A 27,930-nucleotide genomic window follows, 5' to 3' on the forward strand; every position below is an offset into this window, starting at 1 on the left:
TTACTTTCAATAATACAGGTAAAGATGTGGTTAGCTCTAAGCAGTAATAACGAACAATGAGCTAGCAAAAACAATGTATCTAGACAATTACATGAGCATAAAGCTACAGGCCTTTGGTGAGAGAAGAATGAAGAAGAGCAGAATGCTGTAAATTCAACTGAAAATGGTTTTTGTTTTGCTACTGGAACCTACTAATGTACTTCTCGGTATTCGCCACACCCCAAGGCTGTTTTGTCTCCAACACTATCCTTACTGTCACTGAGTAACTGGGTTTAGAATGCTGTAATGTGCCTTTCAGAAAGCAGTCTGCTAAAGTGAAAGAAAAGTAATGCAGCCTTGCATAGTCAGAATGATTTGTCAAGTTTTCATATGGACAAATGTCCCCCAACATTTCTTAAACAGTAAAATAAGATGAATGTAAGCTCTACTCCTGCTTGTAAATAAATTTTCCTATTATAGTTTAAAGATTACCTGACTAGGGAAACAGTTCCTAAAAGTTACAAGGTCGAATTACGATTCTAACACTAGAGGGAAAACCCATGTATTAACAGTGAGCACTTCATCAGGGAAACACACACCTACTGGAGGAAAGGAAGGTGGAAAGGAAGGCATTCAAAGGATGGGAGAGTAACAAGAGAGCTAAGGGTAGTTTCAAAAGCACAAGAGAAGAAACTGTTAGAAGAACAGAAACGAGACTAGATGAGATAGCTTCTAGCATAAATTTGTGGAGTTATTGTCTCTTTTGTTTTTCTTAACACCAAGATTATTGTTAATCCAAACAGAACTAGAATAGTTAAAAGACATGCTAAGAAGTTAAGAAAATAAGCAGAATGTTTCCTATATTAATACTGAGTTTTCTCAACTTATGTGAAAAACAAAACTCTGCTTGCTTTGTTTCCAAATATGTGTGTATAAGCAATCAATCAATATATATATATTTCTTTCATGTGTATGAAAGAAAAAGATAAAAATAATGGTGGAAAGGTATTGTAAAATATCACATGGATTGCAAACAATATTAAGTACTTCAGGTAAATGGGAGACAGAATTGTCATCCACATCAAACCAGAAATACTGTTTTTGAAAAGTTTTGTTATATATATATGTATATGTGTATATACACATATACATATATATGGTGGATTTTTATTGCCCTATTATATTTTAAAATAATTATTTTCTAGTAACATTTATCTGTAAAATACCACCAGAAACACTTGAATTTTCATTTCTCCAATTATACTGTGCATGACAAAGGTGCTGTCTTTATTGAATTCACGCCATTGTTCATTAGACTGCATGAATATTCTAGCAGTTACCGTGAAGTTCCAGAACCAGGGCCCCAGGGTTCCTGAGAGAAGCTGGCATAATATAATTATGATCTGGGACTCTGTAACATCGAATCTATGCATAAGGAAACAAACATTTCAAAATAACTTTACTCAGATATTTTTCTAATAAGCCCTATTAAAACAGGCAGTACAAACTAGACTTCGAGGAAGCATTACCTTTATACAGACACCCAGAACAAATGACACAATTCATGTGTTATTCTGCTATCCTTGTGCATTCACAAATATTTCTTATTCAATCACATTAGTAGTTAAAAAGTTGAAATGTAACATATTAAAATGACTTATAAGTAGGCATTTAGAAATATTAGTACTAAAAATATAGTCAATTACCAAAGAGTGGCAAATGTTACTTGCTAAGTAATTTCATTAAATCACAGGTCCCTCCAGTAATGGAAACCATGCAGAGCTTCTTATACTTTCATTTTTATTTCTGAGTTGAGAGAGATACCCAACAAATGCATTTGATTTGAATCTACTACATTATTTAATGAGATATAAAATAATTTAAATAACATTTTGTGATATGAAAGTGACTCATCTTTTCCCAGAATCACTTATTATCCCCAGCACTGGGGATCAAACCAAAGACCCTGTGCATGTTAAGAAGGAGTCTACCATGGAGCTACTAATGCATCTTTGGTCCCTTTGCCTAGAATTTATTTCTTTTAAAACTAGAGTCTATATAGCTCAGGCAAGCCTAGAAATTTCTATGTAACCCAGGCTGGCTTTGCTCCACCTACTTCTGCTTACCCAGTATTATAATTCTAGGCTTGTGGCACCATGAAAAACATTAAAAAAAAAAAAGAATCAGGGTTCCTAGCCCAGCTGGCCTCAAAATCTCCACCTGAGGAAGACCTTAAATTTCTGCTCTTCTTACTTCCACCTCTAGAATGCTCAGATTATAACCATGTCCTGTCAGGTCTGTTCATGAGGTTGCAGACAGAATCCAAGTTTTTGTGCATGCTAGGCAAGCACTATACCAACTGAATTATATCCTACCACACTGGCACCCAATTTTTAAAACATGTCTTTTCCCAGCAAGATCAGAAGATAATCTTTCTTTCTAGTGGCCCCAATGAACATTTTGAAAAATCATAATCTTATAATGATTTTCTTACCTCTTCTATTTAAAGAAAAAATAGGTAGGTACAAGTGGAAATGAGAAGAAAGAAAATAATATAATGAAGACAGTCTTCTCTTTTACTATGGATGGATAAAAAAATGAAACAGGCAAGCTGGATATGAGAAATACTTGGCAGGTATAGACAGAAGTCCCAGGAGTTCAAGGTCAGCTTTGGTTATTCAGTTTGAGGTTACTCTATTGCCTGATAACCTCTAAGTCTTCCTTTTCTCCCAAATTCCACACTAACATCCTAATTCTCAATTACAATAATTTAGCTATTTCTAAAGTAACATCCAGTTCAATTATAAAAGAGGTTTTGAAATATAACTAATCAAAGAAAAGAGTTATATAGACTACCCTTTAAATAAAAACTAAAATTAATCTAAATTAAGAACCGAGGATGCTGATGATAGAAATAAGTTTTTAATTTTACTTGATAATCAAAGAACGCTAACTTTAATTTTATTTTTACACTAATATAAATATTTGTCTTAGAATAATATCTATAACACTAGGGTCCAAATGAATGAGCCTGGCATAATGGTGCATGCCTATAATTCCAGCACTTGTAGGCTGAGGCAGAACTATGAGTTGAAGAACAGCCTAAGTCTAAGGTGAGATTCTGTCACAAGCAAATCATCACCAATGCACAGCTACACAGGCACAAAAAAGAAGATCTCTCACATCAGTGACATATGACAAAATCTTAAGCACATACATAGAGATTGTTAACAGGTATTCAGTTGACAGCTTCCTGATTCTTCAACAGAAAATGGATTAGACATTAACATTAAGAGAGTAGATATAGAACTAGAGAGGTGGCTCAGTGGTTAAGTGAATTGGCTGGTCTTACAATAGACCTAGATTTGGTTTCCAGTACTCACAAGGCAGCTCACAACTCTATAACTCCAGTGCCAAGGGATCTGACACCCTCTTCTGGCCACTGCATGAAAGTGGTGTACAAACATACATATAGGCACTTGCATACACATACAATTATAAAAATAAATCTTTAAAAAGATTTATTTTTACTTTTAAATTTTTTTTTTAGTAGTGTTGAATATCAAGCCTAGGGTCATGCACACATCTGGTAAGCATACTACCATTTAGCCACATTCCCAGTGTCAATAACAATCTTTTATTATAAGTCTTTAATAAATTATTTTTAGAAATTATTACTTGAATAAGAAAATAAACTAGACTTTTCAGACTACAAGTAGAATATATTTAACTATGGGGGTAAAAGGTGTAAATTTATTTAATAGAAATAAGTTTTTATGGTATCATTTGTTGTTAAAACAAATATAAAATCTTAATAGTACAGATTGAAAAATGCAATAAAGATATCGCAGAAGCCAATATTCTACCTAATTATAAGTACACTAGAAATAATGTCATAAAATTAGTACACTCTTAGACTTTGTAAGTATCGAAAAGTTCAGAAATCACCTAATGTTAAACTCACATTAGGGCTGATGATGTAGATCAGGACAAGAACACTTACCTCGCATGAAAAAGCTCTGGGTTCAATCCCTAGCACCCAACAAAATAAGCAAGCAAACACACACATACACACACATACACACACACACACACACACACACACACACACACACACACACACACACAAAACAAAACAAAACAAAAAACCACCAAAAAACAAAAACAAACAAACAAAACAAAAACAAACAAAAAACTCTCAGGAGCACTTGAGTCAAAATATGCTGGCCTGTGTTGGTTAGTTTTATATCAACTTGACACAAGTTAGATTCATCTGAGAAGAGGGAAGGAACCTCAATTGAGAAAATGCCTCTATCAGAATGGTCAGTAGACAAGTCTGTGCAGCATTTTCTTGATTAAGGACTGATGCAGGAGGGCCCAGCCTATAAGGGACAGTACTACTCCTGGAGAGGTAGTCCTGAATTGTATAAGAAAGCAGGCTGAACAAGCCATGGAAAGCAAGTCAATAAGTGGCACTCTCCTATTGCCTCTGCTTCAGTTCCTGCCTCCAGGTTCCTGCCTTACCTTGCCTTCATGATGGACTGAGTCATAAGATGAAATAAGCCCTTTCCTCCACAAGTTGCTTTTAGTTATGGCCTTTATCACAGCAACAGAAAGAAAACCAAGAGATGGCCTGAGTTTAAATTATAACCCTGCCTCTTTTGTTTATTTGTTTCTCTGTCCTCAAACAATAATTCAGCAAATGTTCTGCCAAGTATGGTGCTGCACTCCTGTAATTCTAGCACTTGCGAGGTGGAGGCAAAAGGATGGCCATGAGTTTGAGGCCTACCTGTTTATAGTGAATTCTAGGACAACCTGGGCTAGAGTGATACCCTATTTCAAACAAACAAACAAACAAAAAACCCAATGAGTTCTGCCTTTAGAGTATGGGGGATTTTTTAAGGCCAATGTTTTGCATACATATAGTTTCTATTAAAAGATAAGTAGCTCAAATGATTTATAAGCATATCTCACTAAAAATGATTTTTCTGGGCATGATAGCACACATCTTTAATCCCAGTACTCAGGAAGAAGAACAGGTAGATCTCTGTGATTTTGAGTCCAGCCTGGTCTACATAGTGACTTCCAGGCTAGCCAGTGTAGCCAGGGCCATATGGGAAGAGCCTATCTCAAAAAATATATAAATTTAATTCTATACACACATCTGTAGGGTATCAATCTAAAAACACCTAGATATAGAGGGTTTAAGAATTAGGAGCAGAAATAAGAACTTTCATGTAATCTAAACCATAACCATTTAAAAATGATTACAAATGAGCTTCAATTCACAATACTTCTCTTTTAAAATACAGTTGCTGTGATAAATGGGAAAGGAATACAATATATTTCACAGCACACAATGCTTCTTTGTCTCAGGATACAGAAAGAATTCTATTCACTTCTAGTACTTCTGTAGCATCTGGCACCACCTAACCCCATGTCATTTGCAGGGACTTAGTATTTCTGTTCTTCTATGTCAACTCAACACATTTCTTCTCTCACCAGCCTAGCTTTCCTATTGAGTTCTCTGACTTCGTCTTTTTCGCCAATCCTTCACATCAAGGGCAGTAACAATGTAAAGGCTAAGCTAAGCTTGAATGAGTGTGAGTGAATAGCACCAGCTCAGTCTAAGAGGACTGTGAGACAAGGGTCTGTCTAGATGTTAGAGTTACCACCATTTTCTGTGGAAGGCAGATTTTTGCTGTGACCATGGCAAAGTACTGAAAGATGTAGTTCATAAAATTCAGAAATGTGTCCAAAGCATGTTATTTCCTTACAATGCCAGATTTTAAATGGAAAGTATTTAGTCACAGATGAATTAAAGTCCTTTAAAAATGACTTCTTGGCCGGGCGGTGGTGGCGCACGCCTTTAATCCCAGCACTCGGGAGGCAGAGCCAGGCGGATCTCTGTGAGTTCGAGGCCAGCCTGGACTACCAAGTGAGTTCCAGGAAAAGGCGCAAAGCTACACAGAGAAACCCTGTCTTGAAAAACCAAAAAAAAAAAAAAAAAAAAAAATGACTTCTTATATTCAGAGGCCAGAAGAAGGTGTCAGACCCCATAGAGATGACATAACAGGTGGTTGGTGGCAAGCTGCCAGGCAGGAGTGCTGGGAACCAAAACCTGGTCCTCTGAAAAGAGCAGCACACACTTTTAACCATCAAGCCATCTCTCTATCCCTGATGAACTAAGATTTTTTGCTTATATTTTTTCAAGACACTATGAACTAAAAACTGGAACTAAAAACATTAACATGAAAGAGACTAAGAAGAACAAAAATATCTTTTTATTTTTTGCTTAATTTTTAAAGACAGATTCCCTGTATGTAACCCAGGCTGGCTCTGAGCTTCCCATCTTCTTCCCTCAGCTACTCAAGTCCTAGCATGCATCATCATGTCCATCTCCCCAAACTTACTTGGCAAATATTTTATTTTATAAGGTTACTGAAAGCATAAACATCTAAATTTATTACAAGTAAAAGAGCAATGTTCAGGCTCCCCTTTACCCATGTATAAATGACACTGAAACAACTCAAATGTATTCAAAAATAGTATTTCTCATGTTGAGACTACTTTCATTTTCCCCAAGAAAAAGTAAAAAGAAGCTATATCTAAAAATTTTACTTAAACCACAGCTGAGAACTAACCTTCCCCTTTGTTAAGCAAAAAGAAATTATCTTTCATGTATGCAAAATTGACTGAATTTAATCTAACCTACAATTATTGTATATGGTCATGAGAGAAACGTGTGAATGCCAACAGTACTTTGGGGGGCTTTATGTATTCTATATCCTCTAATGTACTGGTTTTTTGATGAGAAGCTCCTTATATGTAAAGTATTAATGGCATTTTTTCATGAATGCTAAAACTCATTTTTACTTTATAAAGGAAATTCAGTATTACTTCAATGTCATTGTACAATTTCCCTTATGACATTTATTTAATTTAGGCATTATAGCTACATTGTCCTCAATACTACCAGGTATTTACTAAATTAATTTTGGGCAGTATTAGGGAAGTGAACTCAAGACTTCAAGTATTCCAGGCAAACTTTCTACTACTCAGCGATATGTCTATCCTAGAATATTTACAATCTTGTATCTCGAGCTATCTTGCTCTACAAATCATTCTTATTTTCTCTACTCAGTAATTCCAATCTATTTTCTACTGATTTCTTCTGCAAGCTTAATTTGGTATGTATGTGTCCTTTGTCCTCTCTCCTTTCTAGTCATGCATTTCATAAATAACATGGAGAGTGTAACTAGAAGTTAACTTGCTTATCCCACTACAATCTACCCCTACTCGACCACTGCACAGAAACTACTATGGATAGCTCATATTGCCAAACTCAGTATTTACTTTTCTGTCCTCATTTTGAGTCCTGGCAGCACTGAGCTTCATTCTTTCTTGAAATTCATCTATCTCCTGACTGTGCATTCCAACAAGAATCCTCCCACTTTGATTATTTATTTTCATAGCCTTCTTTCAAAGTCCTCTCCCTAAGTTTTCTGTCATTCTTATTCTATTCAGATGTACAGCATCCCTTGCATGCATTTTCTGAGTAGAATTTGTATGTGTCTCTCTCCACTTTCCATACACCCTCCAAAACAAAACTGTGGGGAAGTCACTGTATGTAGTATCTGCCTTTTTATTCATTCCCTTTACACAGTGACAGACTATATCCTACAGTGTCTACCTCTGAAGTCTTTCTCCAACCTACCCCTTTCTCTACAAGAACATTGCTGCCAGGTGGTGGTAGCACATACCGTTCTAGGCCAGCCTGGTCTACAGAGTGAGTTCCAGGACAGCCAGGCTACACAGAGAAACCCTGTTTCCAAAAAAAAAAAAAAAAAAAAGAATATTGCCATTGTGTTAGTGTTGGCTTTACAGCACCTCATATTAATGGTGCTGATCTTACTAGGGGTCTCTTAGGGTGTTTTTGCTTTTGTCACAGTTGACCTTAGTTTACTCTCCCATCACACTGCCAGACTGACCTTTCTAAAGGTACTTTTGTCATTTCCCAGCTTTAGGTTTTGCAAAAGTTCCCTGCAGATCCAGATAAAAGTCACATTTCTTGGCAAAGCAGAAAAGGCAGAAAAGAATTTCTGAATCTTTGCCAGTCTTATCTCTGCTACTCCCTTACAGTCACCTTATGATCCAACCACATGGGACTGCATAAGAGTTTCCCAAATACGTACTTTATCACAGGAAATTCTAAGACTGCAAGATATAAAGCCATGATAGCGAACTCTTCCTAAGACTACTGCCTACATACTTTTTGTTTGTTTGTTTTTACCACTTTCATAATTCTCTCACTCTCCGTTCCATTCCCACACTATAGGACTAGTAGTGCATTACTTGAAAGGGAAAGAGAAAACTGAAAGGGACTGGTTGGTAATAAGGTTAAAGTTAAATCCAACTAAGATTCAGCACACAAATTACTCCTCCCCCCAAATCCAAAGACCACCAAAATCCTGAAACAATTAGCAATGAAAACATTAATGATATGAAAGATAACACCAGTATCACTAAAACTTACAACTGAATTAAGAAAAAAAGTCAAATGATCTTGGAAATTTTAAAAACATTTTGTGGTTTTACCTAAAGCAGTAAAAGTCTATGAAATATTATAAGACAAAGACTCTGAAAACAAAGCAACTGTACACATTCAACTACTGCTTTCTTAAATTAGAATTCATCAATATTTTCTAAGTACAGATCATTTCATAAGTAATTGATAAATGCATATAAAAATTTTCACATTGACATTCATGCCATCTTCAGATAGACCTTGAATATAGTCTCCAAAATCTGTTTCAAAATTACTCAAAGAAATTTCTTCTAAAAAATTAGCACCAAAATGATTAGTAACCATTTATTTTACTATGTTCTACTTAAAAGTTGTATAAGAATTTGCTCTTATTGTGAGTTTGTGCCTTAATCTGTTTAGTCATTTTTAATGGTCTCCATGGTCCCTAAGTTCTATTTGTAAAAATTTAGCAAAAATCGCATGAACTGAGTTTGTGGTGAGCAACTGAAATTGTAAGTAGTCTAGCCTTTTTGATGTCTTTTAAAACTAATCCTACTGGGGATCTAAATAAGAAAGCAAGTAAATAAATAAAACAAACCATTAGGGATTCAGGGACTAGGTTAAAATGTTTTGTAGTCATCAGACTACTTTTATTTTGTATTCATGAATCCAGCTTTTTCTCAAACATTTTTTATTTATCCCAAACCAAAAAGAAATAATAAACAGGATTTATAATTAATCAATTAAAAACCAGATGGTGGGGGCTGGAGAGATAGCTCAGTGGTTAAAAGCACTGACTAGTCTTCCAGAGGACTTGGGATGGATTCCTAGCACCCACAAGGTGTCTTACAACTATCTATAACTACAGTTCCAAGGGATCTGAATGCATGTGGCACACAGATATATATGCAGGCAAAACATCCACACAGATCAAATAAAATAAATAAATCTAACAACAACAAAACACAAAAAACCTAGATGGTGAATGCCATCCTTAACCACATCCCAAGACTAGTTTACTCATTAATCATTATGAAAAAGTACTAATCAACAGGTGGGCACTCTTCATTCAGGTCACAAGACATTCATCTATTCCATTTTTAAATTCTCAGACATTTTGTTAGCAGCAAAAATAAATAAATAAAAATAAAATAGAAACCTAATTAGTGTGCTAACAAATACATTATTTTTGTACATTTGTAAGTAAAAACAGTATAAAATACTGAAAACTAATTAAACTATGACATTAAAAAAAAAACCTGTTGTTTGCTCTCAAAAACTCATCCTTTTCTTCAAAACCTTTTTATTTTTAGTCATGTGACGATGTGTGGATATTTTCCGGAAGAGGGTGTCAGATCTGATGGAGCTGGAGTCAAGGTGGTTTGGCCACCTAACATGGATGGCAGGAACTGAACACAGGTCATCTAGAAGAGCAGTGCATGCTTTAACCACTGCGTCAGCTCTCCAGTTCTGAAACTCTTGAAAACAATTTTTATATGTCAAAATAAAACATGGAATTCAGCAGAAAAAAAAAGAAGGATAAAAAAGTGAATTGGGAAAGAGCCGTGATGTTGAATGCAGAGCTACTGCTTTTCATTCTACTTTAAAAAGGCTGACTGGATGATTCTGGCACTTCTTTCCCAAAGGAATACAGACAGACATATGACAAAAAGAATACGGTTTTAACTAGCTGACTTGATCAATTCTTGACACTTAATATCTATAAGCAACATTCTCCATATTTTAAAGCAAGGACAAAATTACCATTAAGTATTACTTACATTCCAAATCTCAATGTTCCAGAAACGTATGTTTGCCAATGTGCACAATAGAACATGAATGTCCCAGCAAAACAGCAAAAAAACATCCAGTCAGGATTTGTCCCAAGTTGCACTGCAATACAAGTTCCAAGAACCACAAAAACTGCAGAAGAAAAACAAAAACTGAATGGCATCATTAACATCAACTGAGCTGAAAATCATCTTAGGTGAAATAATCTACTTTCATTTAATATCTTTTACACCATAATTTCAATGTCTTTTTTTTCTTTTTTAACTAAATCACTCAGCTGAAGTAAAGTTCTCAAAGAAACTAGAATACTTCAGCGTGTTTTCAAGAATTCCCCATGTTTAGTTACAGTAGTATTAAATGAGTAGTACAACATTTCAGGGTGCTGGATGTGCTACCAAGCACAATCCTATCTCAGCACTAGGGAAGCTAAGACAGGAGGACAGAGTTCAAAGCTGGCCTCAGCGACAAGGAATATACTGTCTCAAAACAATAAAAATCAATAACTGGAGAGAGCTCAATGGTCAAGAGCACACACTGCTCTTGCAGAGGATCTGAATTTGTTTATAACGCTCATTTTGGGTGATTCACAACCTAGCTGGAGGGGTCTGACACCCTCTTCTGGCCTCTGAAGGGAGCTGTAGTGAGTCTCTCACATACATACACATTCCAATTTTAAAAACAACACAAATAAACCCCACAAAAAAGCATAAACTCTTTAAGCACAGAGTCAAAACCAACCCACCAATCCTGAGAGCTTCAACAACCATCAGAGGGATTAGAAAACTGTCTTTTCTTATTTAGCAGCTATCATTATGTGTCATGTTTTGGAAAAAGATTTTCTGTATGCCTGAAACTCAAACTACAATGTAAAATGACATTTCAAATTACAAAAATAAAACTTATGGCATTCCATAGTTTCTTCATTAAATTCTAATAGTCTTTCAAGTTACCCAACCAGTTTTCATTCAGTAGAAAGTTTGAGTTTTCCTTAATCTGACTTATTTAGCTGCTCTTCTTCCTTAAAAAGTAGGCTACCATCTGGACACACAGAAGTAATGATTTTGATACACAAATCTAGACTCAATGTAAGACTATCAAGACTTTAAAAAAAGTATTTTAAACGCCGTGCCAAATGATGGAACTACTGAAGAATTAAAATAACGAGGGAAATACCCCTGTTAGGAAGACTAGCTAGAGACTAATATCACTTTTTTGTTTGTGATTTTGAGAGAGGATCTTGTTATGTAGTCCAGGCTGGCCTAAAGCTTGCTCCACAGTTCATGCCGACCTTATATTACACTCTTCCTGCTCTTCCTCTCAGGTGATGAGACTGTTAGGTGTACACCACAATGCCCACCTCAATTTCATTTCTAAATTTTTTCTCCTAAAAATGCACTCAAGTATTATTTAAAAAACTTGCAACAGACTATAAATACAGACTACAGACATATCACCTATACTTCAACTATGCTAACCCAAACCACTGCCAGCACTTTTCCTTCTAGCCCTTTAAAAAAACTGTATAACAGTGTGTTTTGATATGTGTACACATTGTGAAAGGGTTATTAAAATTAAGAAAATGAATCTAGTCATTACCTTTGTGTTGGAAACACCTAAAATCTACTAGTAAATTATCAATATACAACACAATATTATTAACTGTAATAATCAAGCTATATATTATATCTCTAGTCTTGATCATATCAGTCTTTTGATTCCGGCTCTTATTATATCATTTAATTACAAGGTCATGGACTACCAGTCACCCACTATTTTACTTTTATCCAAAACCATGAGATATGTGAAAATGATAATTATACTCTAATATTTTCAAAAGAAAAGGTCCTCAGCTGGAAATGGTGGTAGAGGGCCTGCCTAGCCTAGCATATGTAAAGCCCTAGGTTTGAAGCCCAAGCACTAGGGAAAAAAACAAAAAAACAAAAAACCCAGCCAAAATCAATACTTAAGAGTTAAAAATGAAAACAAGTAAGTTTAGGTTCTAAATATTCCAATAACACCAACAATGAACAAGCATTAAACAGAACCCCCAAGTCTCAAAAAAAACCACTAAAACTTAATATAAAATCATCTGTTTGGGAACTAACTAAATTTATTCCAATACTTATCACACTGCTTCCATCAGTTAATACTTCTCAGCATTAAAAAGCAACAATACCTGTTGATAGCGAGTCACAGCCATGATCAAAAAGTTCTCCCAAAGGAGAGCTACTATTGGTTCTTCTTGCCTGTTTCCCATCTATAGCATCCAAAGACTGGTAGATGAAAAGGCCACACGCACAAGCAATGTATGCCCAGAGAGGTGCCTATGAAATCAATAGAAACAGAAAAGCAACAACACTCAGATACTCCATTACTTAGGCTTGGTTAACATGTTTCTTTAACAGCAGATAATTAATCTTCATTTCAATCACATTTACTGAGTGAGTGTGTATGTGACATGTGGAGGTCAGAGGTTCTTTCTTTCCACCATGGGAGTTTAGGAATTGAACTCAGGTCTTCAGGCTGAAGCAACTGCTTTTACCCATTAAGCCCATCTTGCCAGCCCAATTTCTCTTCATTTTCTAGAGAAGTACTCCTGGTTGAAAGCTGTGGGAGATGACGCAAGCATTAAATAATAAAGAACTTATTGAAGCTTGAAGTAACGGGGATTGTTAGAATTAAATTCCCTGTTTTTTAAGAGTGCTCAAGAAGGTCTCCGTTAACTACAATACATCTCCTGTGTCTCTGGGTCCTGTAACCAAGGGATTCAACCAGCCAAAGTTCTAAAACATAAAAATCTGCATCTATTTTGTTGTGGAAAGTTTTGGTGAGGATAAGCAGTTCAGAACTGTTTCAAAGCTGAACCCAAGAGAGCAGTCCTTAAATGTGCCAATGAGTCACCAAAACTTTCCACAACAAAATTGAAATCACAGAAAATGACATATAATCAGTTAAATAAATATTGACTATTACTTGATTCATCTGAAAAAAAAATCTGCATCTATATCCATTTGTCATATTTTCTTAAGTAATACCACACATAGGTAGTCTAGAGATTGTTTACAGAATATGAAAGTGTGTGTGTAGATTATATGTGCACTCTACACAATGTTAGTTAGGGAAGGTACTTAAGCAACTGTAGACTGATTTCTGTGTGAAATCCATTCTTTACAATTCCCAAAGGGTAACTGTACTTTGCAGGAATTCTACAGAACTCTCAGGAGGGACTATATTGTCTTCACTAAATTCTTCCTGTTATTTAATCAATATACTAGCCTTGCATGGTAACCTGCCTATGACTGTAGCATTTGGGAGGTAAAAGCAGGAGGATCATGCATTCAAGGTTAACCTTGGCTACACAGTTAGGTGATGGCCAGCCTGGGCTTCTTGAGAACCTGTTTTCATTTTTGTTGTTCTGAAATAGGGAATCATGTAGCCCAGTCTATTCCCAAATTCTCTGTGTAGCCAAGTGTGGCCTTGAATTTCTTCTGATTCTGCCTTCTAAATTCTGGTATTACAGGCCTGTAGTACCATGCCTGACCAAAATTTTTCTTATTTTATAAGGAAGGGTCTGACAGTTCAGGTTGCTGGATTCAAATCTCCAGGTAGCTGTGGCCAGTCTAGAATTCCTGCTGCTACTTCTCTTGCAAAATCTAGGATTACAAGAGTGTGTCACCATACCTGGAAATGCTGCCTAAACAAGCCACAACACCACAACAGAACTAGCACAATATCCCCTCACTTCATCAAGGAAATACTAGGTCCAACAGTACTAAACACATTTCTCACTTCTCAATGCAGGACTTCTTGCTCCCAGTGTGGTGAATGCATACTGAAAAGGTTCGAGAATGGTCAACAATACAAATATTTCTCACATTTTCTTTATCAAGCATTTTGTTTTTAACATGCTTTTATAAAGATTCATAGAACAACACTATGGCAAAGATGCTCTGGCTTACAGAGGCCTTGAACATTATTTTTCATATATTTATAGTCATATTTTTAAAGACTACTTTGTCTTTTTTTAGAAAATGATAGTGATTTAAATGTGCATTTTCTCGTGTCTAGGCCATGAAAAAATTATTATTATTATCACAGTATTTTCATAGATAGTAGATGTCAAGTTACACTGCATTAATACTCAAGAGTTGTAAAATATTTAGTATATTCTATACTGGAAAGGGTTTCTTCTGCTAAAGATCTGTTTACAACTTAGTTATTAAACAATAATGATCTTCTTTTAAACTTTTCCTTGGTGCTCCATACTTTTAGAACATACCTTAGAACACTGAGGCTATTAAAAGGATCACATAGTACTTACCTCTCTGAAACCAGAGGTACAAACCCTAAAGGCAATATATGGTTATGTAAACAGATTGAAACGGCGAAGGAACTCTTTGTGGCTAAGGTTTTGGACTCAGGTCTATTGTTCCTTCTCCCTGAAAGATGAAAGACTCAGCATTCTCTAAGTCCTATTGTCCCAACACAGTAGCCATTAGCCATGTGTAAATATTTTGGTTTAAATTAATTATAATTAGGTAAAAAATTCAGCTTTTTAGTTATACTTTAAAATTCTCAATAGTCAGATGGCTTACTACCATCCTAGCCACACAAAGAATACTGCCACCACCACAGAAATGCTACTGAATAGCTCGGCTTTGGAGAACTAAAAACAGAGGGACTTTTTGCGGCCTACATAGGATTATAATGAGCTAGAGTGTTACTATGAAAACAGAGATGACTTCAACTATTACTATGAACACAATGTCAGGAAACAGCAAATTAACAATTAAATAAAAAAAAGGACAGATTAGTTTTCCTGGTTTTATCTTTTACGTTCTTTCTGTAAATATATGAAAATATCTAATATTTAATTACTTTTTTCTCATTTCCATTATTTTACAGCTCTCGGGTATTTTTATTTTTAAGAAAAGCCTCCTATTCCAGGTGCGGTCTCAAGTAAGCTGAAAGCCAGGTGAAGAAAGGAACACATGTATCAGTCAAGTATCATCAACTGAGATAAGTAGGTTAGGAAGGCGATTTGCAAAATGGGGTAGAAATGCAAGGACAGTAAGGAAAGGTAGGTGTGAAAGTTAATCATCACTGTCAAATGACTGGGTTTAGAATCATCCTGGAAACTCATCCTTGGGTATATCTATGAGACTGTTTCCAAAATGGTTAACTGAGGAGAGCAGACCAGATCCACCCCGGATACGGGTGGCAGATCCCCATGCACTGGGACCCCAGACTAAGAAGAAATGAAGGAAGGTAGCTGGGCAACAAACAGCATTCATGTCTCTCTGCTTCCTGGCTGCAGATGCATGTGACCGGCTGCCTCACGTTCCTGTCCCACCACCATCCGCGAGACATCAGACTTCTCACTCAGACTATGTGCCAAAGTCAGTCCTTCAGTGGCCTTTGCCAGGCACTTTGTCACAGCACTGAGAAAAGTGACTGGCACAGTAAGGGTAAGATTCTCACTTTTCCTTTACATCTTTTTTCTTTGGATTTCTTTATATACTACTTTCTCTTCTCTTTTGAATAGCAATAGAAACTAACTGTGCAGAGATATTGTGAATGTGGTATTTTAGTTTTCTTTTCATTTTTCTATGCTAAAAAGTGAACAAGTTTTTTTAAAGAATTAAATCTAAAGCACAAAACAGCAACAAAAACGAATGAGTAAAAGAAAAACCTCATGGTTATATGACAAAAAAAAAGTATTTAAATTCAACAAAAGTCTTGTTATTGTAACTGAAAAATGTTCTCACTCCACAGCCCAGGATGGACTGGAAATGGAGACCTCTCAAAGGATGGGATTACAAGCACTACCATACTCTATAAATCAGAAATCTGGTTATTATTTATTAGGAATAAATTGCTCTTATAGCAATGCTGGCAACTCAATAAAACTCACTAGTAACAGGACAGCTCAATTTTAATTTTCATGTGTATAAAACAGGTAATACTAACTTCCTTTATCTGTCTTGCATGGCAACAGTAACTTAAGAATAATGTGTCTTAACCACTGAGCAACCTCTCTAGTCCAAAAATGTGAAACTAAAAAACAGCAACAAAAGCCTAGTAAGTATGGTAGTACATGCTTGTAATCATAGTTATAAAGATTCTGTCTCAAAACAACAACAACAACAACAACAACAACAACAAAACCTAAACCCAACAACAAAAGAAACAAAATCTAAGCTACCAAGCTGGTAAAATTTAAATATTTTAGTAACAAACAGGTCAAGGTGATATTTTGGTATTCCATTTATAAAAGAGGTTGCCATATCTACCTGGAGAATTTGAAAAAGATTAACTTATTTTCTTTGCCCATCTACCAGGAGTTTCCTTTTCCTAACAAAAACAAATCCTGCTAAAGCCATTCAAATGAACTTTATTTCTGCTAGAAAGACTAATATCTACATATACGCAGAGGGTTTAGAGGGAAGAAAAGGGAGAAATGATGTAATTTTGTTATAATCTAAAAAAAAAAAGAATTATTTAAAAAAGCTTTAAAAAATCTTGAGCATAAAAATGAATAGAACATTCCTAACACGTGTACACAAAACTTCATCATCACTACTGGCGAAAGACCCAAAAACAACAAAATGAAACTTTTCTGGGTGCTAAATTTACAGAACCTTTGATTTTAAAATATGAATAAAACACACAAATCTCAATAGGGACTTGGACATTTAGTCTACATGATATGTATCATAGAAGAAAACAGAAATGGGAAGGAGTTGTAAGGAAGAAAGTTATATACTTAATCTCTTTGGCCAAACAAAACAATACTTAGGTTTTATCCTATGAGCACTGTATGCTGGACATACTGAATGCTACAAATCAGATTCAGACAGAAAAAGTGTTAGAGACTTTTTGTATCTTACTGACAATCTCAGAGATAATAGACCTATCACAGAATAGCCATGACCTATTTTAATATTTTAGCTAAGTCTAATAAGTATTTCTATTTTGCAGCTTTGAAGGACATTACCCCTCCATGCAAAACACAAAAGGAGTGCTGTAGTCATTTTTCACGTCAAGTCTTCCTCACAATAATTCTGAAAACTTCCCTGTGATCAGAGGATTTCCTATTCTGTACTCAAGAAATCCAAATCACTTAAAACTGTGAAAGAAAAGTATCACAGGCAACCATGGTTACCTAGTACATTCTGTGGTGTTCAACAAATGATGAGTGTTTCAGTCACTCTTAACCTTCTCTTACTCCCTGATCCTCTTTCTCCATCTGGTTTAGAATTATTAGAATCCTTCCATTGCAATCAACAACCTACTTGCTGTTTCTTTTAAGGATTCATAATCTAGACCAAAAACCTTTGGAATCAGAAGTCTAGGCACCTCATATGAAACAGTTCAAAAGACATGTGATGTCATTATATAATTGTATTGGTTTTCGCTCTGTAAATATCCTGACTGAGATACAGCCAGGTATTTGAGAAAAAAAACTAGGTATGGTAGTGTGTGCTTATAATCTCAGCACAGAATAGAAAGTTATGGAGTCTGAAGCCAGCCTGAGTTTTAGAGCAAAATCATGTCTTTAAAAAAAAGGAGAGAAAGGCGGATCTTTGTGAGTTCAAGGCCAGCCTGGTCTAGAGCAAGATCCAGGAAAGGCGCAAAGCTACACAGAGAAACCCTGCCTCGAAAAACCAAAAAAAAAAAAAAAGAGAGAGAGAGAAACTAGAAATATATTCACACACTATGTATGAACCATGTTTGCATAATAAAAGATGAGTTAAAAGAAAAAAAGAGACATATGTGGAACAAATGGCCAGGTCAGGCTTGCCTTAAACCTGCTATGAAGTGACACTTGCTTCCAACTCATGATCTTTCTGTCTCAGCCCAACATGTTTGCAAAGACTTTTGTCAAGCCACCTCAAATACCCTTTTCTTCAAACTTCTGATAAACGACAGTAGCATACAAAGTAGGAAGGACTTACTCAATTAATTAAAGTGTGATAGGATAAATATAGTTAACAAATAGCTATGAGTATATTTTGCCTTTATATAAAATGATCTAAGAATCCCAATTACAATGTTTCCGGACTATAACAAATGTTACTGTTGTTAAGGCATTACTCTTACCTGCTCTGTAGCTGTAGGGCAGTAGAAGACTAACAAAATAGTTGTACAGATATTTATCGATAGTCCAATGATGGTGATGAGATTTGGGGCAATCCATGAGGGTACTCTTCTAACTAGCCATTCCCAGTATCCTTGCATTAAAGGCTCAAGCAGGGACCGTCCAGCACTCTGATACCTGTGTTCTTCTAGTCGTTTTAATTGGTGTCTTGACAGTGGTGGTGTTGGTAACTGAAACAATTTATTTAATATACACCCTGTAGTACTCATATGCCCAAAGCCCACAGGGGACTCTGGGTGAGACTCTCCACATCGTTTCCTTGTTGACCGATGCCCACTCATGGATCTTGGTTTTCTTTTACTTGGAGACAACGATTTATCTTGTTTGGTAGTCTTCTGTGGCTATTTACCTGAGGGACAGAGGAAGATACATTTGTCAGTTGCTACCTATATATATTACCAGTATATTAAAAAAAAAAGTCAGCCTAACACAGCTAACAGCAAACAAGAAGCCTACCTAGGGACCTAATTTATTTCTAGATCTTACTAATAAGTTTATAAACTTGCTTAAGTGAAACTATGGGACTTTAATAGTCATACACTTCCATACCTTACGGTTTTTCTGATTCTGCAGCTCACAGTCCATCTTACACTGCTTCAGTTAACGATGGGATCAGATGTTAGAAACAGTCTAATCACTTTATACACAGAGGTACATACACATACACCTGTGTGTATGGAAAATGAGGTGCTAAACTAGCAAATTAGTATGACTATTAGATGAATAACTTAGCTGAAATGATTTTTCATGTGTGTGTTGTGATGCTGAGGATTAGACAGGGCCTTGCACATGCTAAGCAAGCACTCTACCACTGAGTTACAACACAATCCTCTTAAACTACATTTTTTATTTAAGGATAAATATTTATTAAGCATCTATACCCAAACTAAGAATCCTGTATAAATAAGTTAATTCCATCCTCATAAGAAATCTAGGAGGGTGGGAATGTGTGTGCTAATTATCCTAATTTTTACGGGAAAAAGAAACTAATATACAGAGCTTAATTAACATGTTCACACAGCTGTTATGTGATGGTCAAACAAACACAGGGTTTCCATCAAAGCTAAATCAAAAGATAAAACGTTTCCTGGTGGAAAGGGCTATGGATTGTTTATAGGTGATACTGTAAACAGAAACAAAAGTTTCGAGAACAGCACTGTACACATGTATCAGCAGGGTGCTCTGGGGAAGTAAAATAGCAAAAAAACAAAGGTAAGTGGACTAAGTGACAGCCTCCAGGAACTTCGAGTACTTAGTCCCTGGAGTGCTGCACTTGAATTAGAAAAGACTAGAGATAACATAATTATTATAATTAAGCATATAAGAAAATAATTATAGGAATCGTTTCAAGATTAATAGGATGGTTATATATTAATCATAATGGACAAAACAGAAAGAACAATTAAAAATTAGCAAATTATCTCAATGGTTTTAAGTGATGAGGACTTAAAGTAGGGAGATAAAAATGTTGTACAAATGACAGTCAAATCTACTAGTAATTTCTATGAAGAAGGAACAATCAGCAGAAAGTTCTTAAGGATTCAATATAAGGGGTAGAAGAGAAGAAAAAAAGTCAGTAGCTAGAGATCCCTGTCACTGATGTCTAAAGGGGTACCTGGGAAGTTTCTAACTTGTCATCTCTTGAGACAAGGAGTGAAAGGGGAACTGGGGACATGGGTAGTAAAGGAATACATACACCCTTCCTTTCAAAGTCCTAGGTATTAAACCCAGAGCCTTCTACTTGACAAACAACCCTTCCACTGCTATGGTATATTCCCACCTGTTTTTTAATAGTATCACATTAAGCGGGTGCAACAGTGGCATGAATGTTGTAGGAGTAACCAACCACTCTCTGATTGGATTTAGGATCTCTCCATGGAATTGAGCTTAACGCCTGGCACTGCTAGGGTGGCCAAGAACCTGAGACTAGAGAGGCTATGGGCACGAGGAAAAACCAAGTACTATTTCCTGCTAAAGGAACATATCCATAAAATGATTCCTAATGACAGTGCCTTGTTCAGCCATCGTCAGAGAAGCTTCTTGCAGTAGATGGGAGTTAACACAGAAACTGACAATTGGACAATGTGCAGAGAATCAGAGACTTTGAAGTGATCAGTCCTAAATGGGATGCCTTCATCAAACCCTTCCCCTTAGCTCAGAGATTTATGTGGAAGAGGAAGCAGAAAATTGTAAGAGCCAGAGGATTTCCTTGGGTGACTCCAAGGAAAACAATGTCCTCCAGGTACAACAGAACTGATGCCCATATGAATTCAGTGACTGTGGCAGCACATACAGGGCCTGCACAGGTTCAAGCCAGATGGGGAAGTAGACACGGAGTCCCATGCCTAACCGAGAAGCTATCTGCAAAGGAAAAATTAGTTTTCTCCAATGGAGTTTCACTGCGTATATTAATCAGACTTCAGAGTAGGCCCAGGAATAATTGGCCAACATAAAATGGATGGTATTTTTGTAGACTTTTTAATCTCATTTTGCTTTGTTTAGGCATTTTTTTGTCATACTGGTCTGTTTATATATTTTGGATTCTGTGTTTTTGTGGGTTTTACTTATGTATTTAGTGTGAGTTTCTTGAGTTTTTGCTTTGTAAAGAGAGAAAGAAAGGAGTTGGGTGAGTGTGCAGGATCTGGGAGGAGTCAGGGAGGGGAGGGGAGAGGAAAAGTGTGATCAATATATATTGTATGAAAATAATTTTTTTCAAATAAAAAGATAGTATCTTGTTATGTTTAACTAGATTAGTTGGCCTTGAATATACAAGTTTTCTTGCCTCAGCCTCCAAAGTAGCTGGGACCACAGGTGTATGTCATTATGCCTAGTTGACAAACAAAACGTTTTATATGAGATGTTTTCAGTGAAATCAAGACTGCAGTTCAGGTGAGAGATGTAATTTCACTTAAAGCCAAAGTCTGAAAACTAGAAAACAGAAAGTTCTTGAAGGGATTAAATATGGAGAGAAAAGGAAAAAAAGTAGGAATCTTGTGAAAAACCCATCATTACTGAATAGGAGTAGAACACAAGAAGATTAACAACAAAACAAAGTAAGGATAATCTTGATGGAAGGAAAACAGCAGCAGCAAAAAATCAACCGGACCTACCAAGAGGTATACTGTGATTTTCTGGTTTAAAACTATCCAAGAAGCAATATAAAGTTCCCAGAAACAGAGCACTATGGAAATTCATAATGTGATCTATGGTCTCAAGTATCTCAACAGTGGATCTAGTCAGTTGCCCTCCCCATCCCCCTTCCTTTGGCAGGATCCACTTTATTCTGTCTTGGCTGACAGCAGTAGGGGCTGCCTTATAATGGGTTAGAGAAGAGACTGAGAGGGAAAGGTGGAAAAAGTTGAAGGTGGATAGTAGCATAGACTGGAAAGACACCCTTGCACTGGATACAATGTTACTGTCACATACAGACCAGTGAGTGCCTCTTCTCTAGATACATGGATATATATATATATATATATATATATATATATATATATATATATATATATCTCAAATCCTAGAACTTTAATGTTACTTATGTGTCTAAAACATCTGCCAATCATTCATTAATCATGTATCTTCCATTTTTGACTCAGAAAAAACAGTTAAGCAAATTTCAAAAAAAAAAAAAAAATCTCCTCCAAAAAATAAACAGATTTGGGTTGGGGATTTAGCTCAGTGGTAGAGCGCTTGCCTAGCAAGCACAAGGCCCTGGGTTCGACGTCCTCAGCTCTGAAGAAAAAAGAAAAAAAAAGAATAAACAGATTCAATTTAAGCAACTGAGGTGGTGTACAACAGCAATGTTTAGATAATGTTAAAACAAAACTATGTTATCACTTTAGATTGAAAGACAGATTAACAATCATCAAAACACCTAGCTTTAGAGTAGTTAAATTTATTTCTTTATTCTCTCCTTCCTCCTTCAAATTTTTTTGTTTGTTTGAGACAGGGCTTCTCTGTGGGGTTTTTTTTTTTTGGTTTTTTCGAGACAGGGTTTCTCTGTGTAGCTTTGCACCTTTCCTGGAGCTCACTTGGTAGCCCAGGCTGGCCTCGAACTCACAGAGATCCGCCTGGCTCTGCCTCCCAAGTGCTGGGATTAAAGGTGTGCGCCACCACCGCCGGGCCCCTCCCTTCAAATTTTGAGATGGGTTAGCACTCTGCATGTTCAGGCTGGCCTAGAATTTGCTAGGTAGTCCATGCTGACCTGGAATTTTCAATCTTCCAGTCTCAGCCTCCTGAGTGTTAATATTATAGGCATCTGTCATCATGTTTGGCTATAGTAGCCAACTTTTTTATAGTTAAACTGGATGATACTTTTTTATATTTGGCAATCTACAATCAGCTCTTATGGAATTCCACTTGAAAGAAAAATAAGTTTAGTTGGGTCCATTTTTACTTCATTGGCTCAGTGTGTTTCATTCTCATTTGTCATTTGTTTATTGTCTTTTAAAGGCAGTACACAGAGGCGACTAGCCTATTTTAGCACTGAATAGCTACAAGCAACTGATCCTAATGGTTTTAAGTTTAAGCATTTGGCAGGACTAACTGACAAACTGATAGGACTAGCTGACAAACTGATACTTTCCTTCTGAATTTTCCCCTCATGACCTAATTTCTTTTAACCTTTTATTGTTGATTTAAAAAAATACATTTTTGACAAATTGTTTCTAATTTAGCCATTATGTAAGCCATACATTTGAAAAAGACAATGAGTTTTTGAACATTTCAAGTTGGCAACATTGTCTCTGTAAAGTTACTAGTAACAGCACTCTAAATGTGAATTCAGGCACAAGTAGCCTCTGAGATACTGATGGCTACTTTACTTTCAACTCATGCCAACAGCCAGAGAGGTTGCTGACACTGCTCCAGGTCACCTCCACCTTTCCTTCCGCAATCCCAAGGGCTATTGCCAATGGGAAAATAACAAAGCATGCGTTTCTGAATTAAAAGCTAACGTAGGCCAAAGAATCGGATAGCAGCAAAAGTAAGTTTAGGAGAGGAAGATCAAAGAGCATGATAATGGAAATTGGGAAGACATTACAAATATTAACAAAAGGTATCTGAACTGCTTGAAATTTTTGTGTACAGTCAGGCCTATGTCCAAAAAGGTATGCAGAAAGTATCTTTTCTTACTACATAAGAAACTAAAATCATAACAACAACAAAACTCCAGCAAAGTAAAAGTTACTGTTGGTTAGCCTACAAACATACCAGTCAAAGTAGGATTTACTAGAGAAAAGTTCTCAGTTCCAAACATGTCTACTATGTGAGTATAGTGAAGAAGACACACATGGTCTAAGCTCCCACACCCAGCCGATACTGAAACCTGGTAACCAAGCAGTAACACTACAGAAAATAAAGTGCTGAGGCAGAAAGGAGCTGGACGTATATATTTTAAATAGTGATGGAAGTCAGCAAAGAAGGAGCTGTTATACCCAGCTCCGAAGAAAAGAAGGAACTAGGTATTTTAAGAGCAGGATAAAGAATAGTCCAAGAAATGGAGAACAGGGCAGTAAAGTATACCTTGTTCAGGTACCTGAGAGATCACAAAGGCAGAACAAAAGTATAAATCAGACAGGAAAATGAAGTCTGAAACATCAATGATTGTAGTGGTTCATAAGCTATGGTTAACTATTAAGATCCGACGGAAAATTACCAATGAACTTGTAACAAAACCTCCAATCCAATTTCAGAGTACAGCCTGTTAGCTGAGAACAGGTTTTAATAATTATGAAAGTAATTTTAAACTATAAAAAAAATGGCTGCCTGTGGAAACTCAGTTTATAACATTAACAGCTACAGCAACCTTTCCACTTGTACTCAGTAAACACCCTCCCTCCTATTACAATCTGGCTCTAGTGCCCTGCTTTTATGCAGCCCTTATCTTTCTTTGAAAATTTTTTGTTTGTAGAGCTTTATTTTGTCTTTACCCCCCACAATGCTCTCCAAGTCCCATGACCACGGAATCATTCCTGTCTTAACATTCTTTTGCCCCACAATCTTGTACTGTAGTTGACATTAAAAAGAAAACCAATACTTACTGAATATCATTCTGCTAGTATTTAATGAGCACTTGGTTGTTCTAGACCTAGAAGGAGATGCCATTCTACATTCTCAAGAAGTGCAAAGGCTAGGTGAGTGGGTCTTGTCCTCAACTAAGTTGTATCATGTGCCAGGCAATAACTTTTTGGAAGCATAAAGGGGACATGATCTGACAAAGCCATTTATTTTGTGTAGGCATGGATATATATGTTCAACAAAGAAATGTTACTTAATGAAAACATTTACTAAAATCAACTACTTTTTAAGTTTTCAAGTCTCTCACGTAAAATGTATGTAACAGCATCCCACCCATCTTATCCCTGTCATGGATGAGGGGGGTATCTGATAAATACCACATTTAAAACAACAAAAGCAGAAACAGAAAACTCAACTGCTGAGCAGACCAAAAGGTAAACTTACACAATATCCAACTTGTGTGAAATTCTAGAACTTCTCTTCCTCCCCCCATGTTTAAGGGTGCCAAGTTCTTATCTGCACTGATTCAGCAGTATGTTTACAAGCTTTTCAGGGGATCCAGTAGTAGACAGCTTGCCCACCTTTGCCACTACTAAAGAAAAATACTAATAGCTGAGACTATTAGGGAGGGGACCCTAGAACAAAGGACAAAGGAAAGAGAAAGAAAAACAGGAGCAAGAAAAGAAAATTAATAGGCTCACAAGATTACGCTCAGCATTAACAAATAATATATTTGTTCAGTATCTTTTTTATGTATTTTATGCATCATAAAATTGTTATGTTTAACATTTAACAGATGATACATAAAACAAGTTTGGAGGGAAGCTTTTTCTGTACACTTGGATGCAAACAGTACTGTGTAACACAACTTAGATCTGGTGTTTTGCTGAAGTGAAATCTCGTGTTCCTTAAAAAGGGAAATAACTTTCATGGGGGGCGGGGGGAGGTAAGCCTAGACTCTTACTCATTTTTCTGTTCTCTTAAAAAGAGTGAAGCATGACCCTCAAAATGAATACCAGCACCATTTCTAGACAGTTTAAAGAGCAAAATATGTAGCCTAGAAAAGAAAGTTCTATACAATAAAATATAATTGGTGGTAATGTGAGAGGCAGATTTACTTAATTCGATTTTTACATGGAAGGATTGTAATGACCAGTTGTACAGGGAATATAGTTTCTCAGCATAGAATAAATACACAGCAAAATGATTTTATAACTTCAAATTTCTGGAATTCTACAAAAGCCAATAGTCTTAAATTGGTAATGTTCCAAATGTCGTATAGTTTACCTTGAATTTGAGCCAGTCAATTCGACACACATAGTTGAACACATCACACTGACAGTTCTAAAGTAGGATGGAAATAGTCTAACTACTCACGGATAAATAAATGTTGAAAAGCAACTACAGATTGTTGCCTGATGAGTTAGGAGTTTTAGCAAAACCATATATTCAATAGCAACGACACAACATGGCAAAAACTGGTAACAAAATGCCAAGCACCGAACTGGAAAAAATCAAACTCGGTAAAATATAAGGCTTGAGGTTCAGCCAAGCGTTCCTGGGAACACAGGCAAACCCCGGGAATCTCCTTCTAAGAACGAGACTGAAATAAACTCTAGTTGGCAATCTCTGAGCTTGTCAATATGGGCTGAAATTTCTAGAAAAGTTGCTGAACAAGAAGCGTGGCCCAAGCCAGGAAACATCACCACCGCCTTCCAAAGGCGAGGCAGGCAAAGACGGCACAGGATGCTGCACGGTTCGTGGACTTGGCAGCACCGGGCCAGGAGGGTGTGGACCTGCCGGGCAAGGTCGGTTCCGGGCGGCCAGCGCCCCAGCCCTTGGCTCGCCACGGGCCGCCCTGGGGTGCTGCCTCCCGCGACCCGCGGCTCACACGCCGCGCAGGCGCCCCTCCACCTCCGACTCCGACTCCAGAGCTCTCAGGACAGCCAGAGTCGCCCCCGCCCTCCCCACAACGCCGCGCGCCAGGCCACCCGGCGCCAGCAAGGACGGCGTTTGCCTCAACTAGTCTGTACGCAGCCACCCGGTTACGTCCAGCCCACAGCCTCCTGCCTTCGCTCCCCTCTTCCCGGGAGAAACGCACCCCACCACGTCCGCGACATCCCCGCCGCTTCCCCAGGCCGGGCCCCCGCAGCCTTACCCCGACCCAACAAGCACAAGCCTAGAAATAGCAACTCCGAGCCCAGCCGACTGAGTGACTGATAGGCAGCAGCACGTTCACGACACTTTCACGATTGCCGTAAAGCGGTGGCTGAGAACAAGCCTGCTGCGCGTCTCCGTGCTGCTTGGGAGCGCGCCCCGGGGCTCCGCCCTGACTCCTGCAGCGAGCGGGCTGGGTCTGCATCCTGAGGCCGGAGCTGGCGGGTCCTGGACAGGAAAGGAAGACCCAGAGGTGGGTGGGGGAGAATGGCTGGCCTAGCCCCGAGCGGGGATCGGAAGAGGGGCTCTCAAGGGTTAGGCGAGGGCGCAGCGCGAGTCCCTATCGCCACGTGGGGCGCGCGCCTAACCTGGCTCCGTGAGCTTCGTGGTGCACATGACCCTTGGAGGGCCACCTCCGGGAACCCACGTTTCGCGGTGGATGACAACTAGGCTGAGGCTTCCGCACCCCACTTTTTCTTTCTTTGGTACCTCCACCAACAGCCTGCCCCCAAGTGGTGCTTCGTGCCAAGCTTGTTGTCGCTTATATTTACCTTGTCCCAGGCACAGCGGAGCTCTTGTACTACAAGATTTGGGAGGAAGGCAGTGTGAGAAGGAGAAAAAAAAAGTGTCTTAAACACTCTGCTTTTGTTGAAGCAGCTAACGAAACCTTTGAGTACCTTTTGTCATCCCTGAGCCCTTGTTTCTAGTTGGGGGCTGGGGAAGTTCGAAACTGAAATGAGTGGTGTGACCTTGTGTTTACACAGAGCTCAGTCTACAACCCGTGATTGTGTTTCAGGGAGTGGTCCCTGGTTGAAAGGAAATTACTAGTACTGTGAATCCTAACAGCCTCAAAAACAGTGAAACAGGAATAAGTTCTCCAGATTTTAGTTTATAAAGAAGTACCCAATGCAGCAAATGCGTACTCATTTCTCAGCCCAGTAACTAGATGATTTAGGATTAGCCATTAGGAAATATTACATTTGTCAAGAGTCATTTTTATGCTTTGGGACCTGATGGCCCTGTGTACCTCTGAAAAAAAGCCTGGGACTGCCTGTTTGTTCACTTGGAACATCCAGAGTTTACATTTTTATTATTCTTTAGCTGTCACCACTTAGAAGGGACAACATAACGAAGTTCATCTTATTACCAGTGGCTCTTATATGTTTGTGAAAAAAAATGTAACTGGATTTCTGATTCATGGAACTTCAAAGAAAACAGAGAAGATGGGTGAGAGATACAAAACAATTTGTTAAAATTCTTACTGTTGTCTAAAGTTTTATATTTTCAAGTAATTTTA

At 37.4% G+C, this 27,930-nt stretch overlaps 2 protein-coding genes across 9 annotated transcripts in view; one reads left to right on the plus strand and one right to left on the minus strand.

The window, feature by feature from the left end:
• Window positions 1–26,729, minus strand: part of Cept1 (choline/ethanolamine phosphotransferase 1) — a 41,502-nt gene extending 14,773 nt beyond the window's left edge. Inside the window, exons 1-5 of one of the 6 annotated variants that reach the window (XM_028889962.1) lie at window positions 26,635–26,729; window positions 18,401–18,807; window positions 12,474–12,621; window positions 10,288–10,429; window positions 1,320–1,404 (exon numbers count right to left, since the gene is read on the minus strand). In XM_028889962.1, coding sequence (XP_028745795.1) covers window positions 1,320–1,404; window positions 10,288–10,429; window positions 12,474–12,621; window positions 18,401–18,739 — 714 coding nt within the window. In that variant the 5' untranslated portion in view covers window positions 18,740–18,807; window positions 26,635–26,729. Of the gene's footprint in view, window positions 1–1,319; window positions 1,405–10,287; window positions 10,430–12,473; window positions 12,622–18,400; window positions 18,808–19,007; window positions 19,191–24,920; window positions 25,112–25,763; window positions 25,855–26,577 lie in introns of those variants that run through there. The other 5 variants (XM_028889959.2, XM_028889958.2, XM_028889960.2 and 2 more) reach the window with 5 other exon arrangements.
• Window positions 26,730–26,783: 54 nt separating this feature from the next.
• Dram2 (DNA damage regulated autophagy modulator 2) overlaps window positions 26,784–27,930 on the plus strand; it is a 31,152-nt gene continuing 30,005 nt past the window's right edge. For 2 of the 3 annotated variants that reach the window (XM_028889963.2, XM_028889965.2), the window contains exons 1-2: window positions 26,784–26,886; window positions 27,735–27,860. The gene's annotated coding sequence lies outside the window, so the exon portion shown is untranslated. The remainder of the gene's footprint in view (window positions 26,887–27,734; window positions 27,861–27,930) is intronic. The other variant, XM_028889964.2, reaches the window with a different exon arrangement.

The sequence above is a fragment of the Peromyscus leucopus genome, chromosome 6 (assembly GCF_004664715.2).
Source record: "Peromyscus leucopus breed LL Stock chromosome 6, UCI_PerLeu_2.1, whole genome shotgun sequence".
Lineage (NCBI taxonomy): Eukaryota > Metazoa > Chordata > Mammalia > Rodentia > Cricetidae > Peromyscus > Peromyscus leucopus.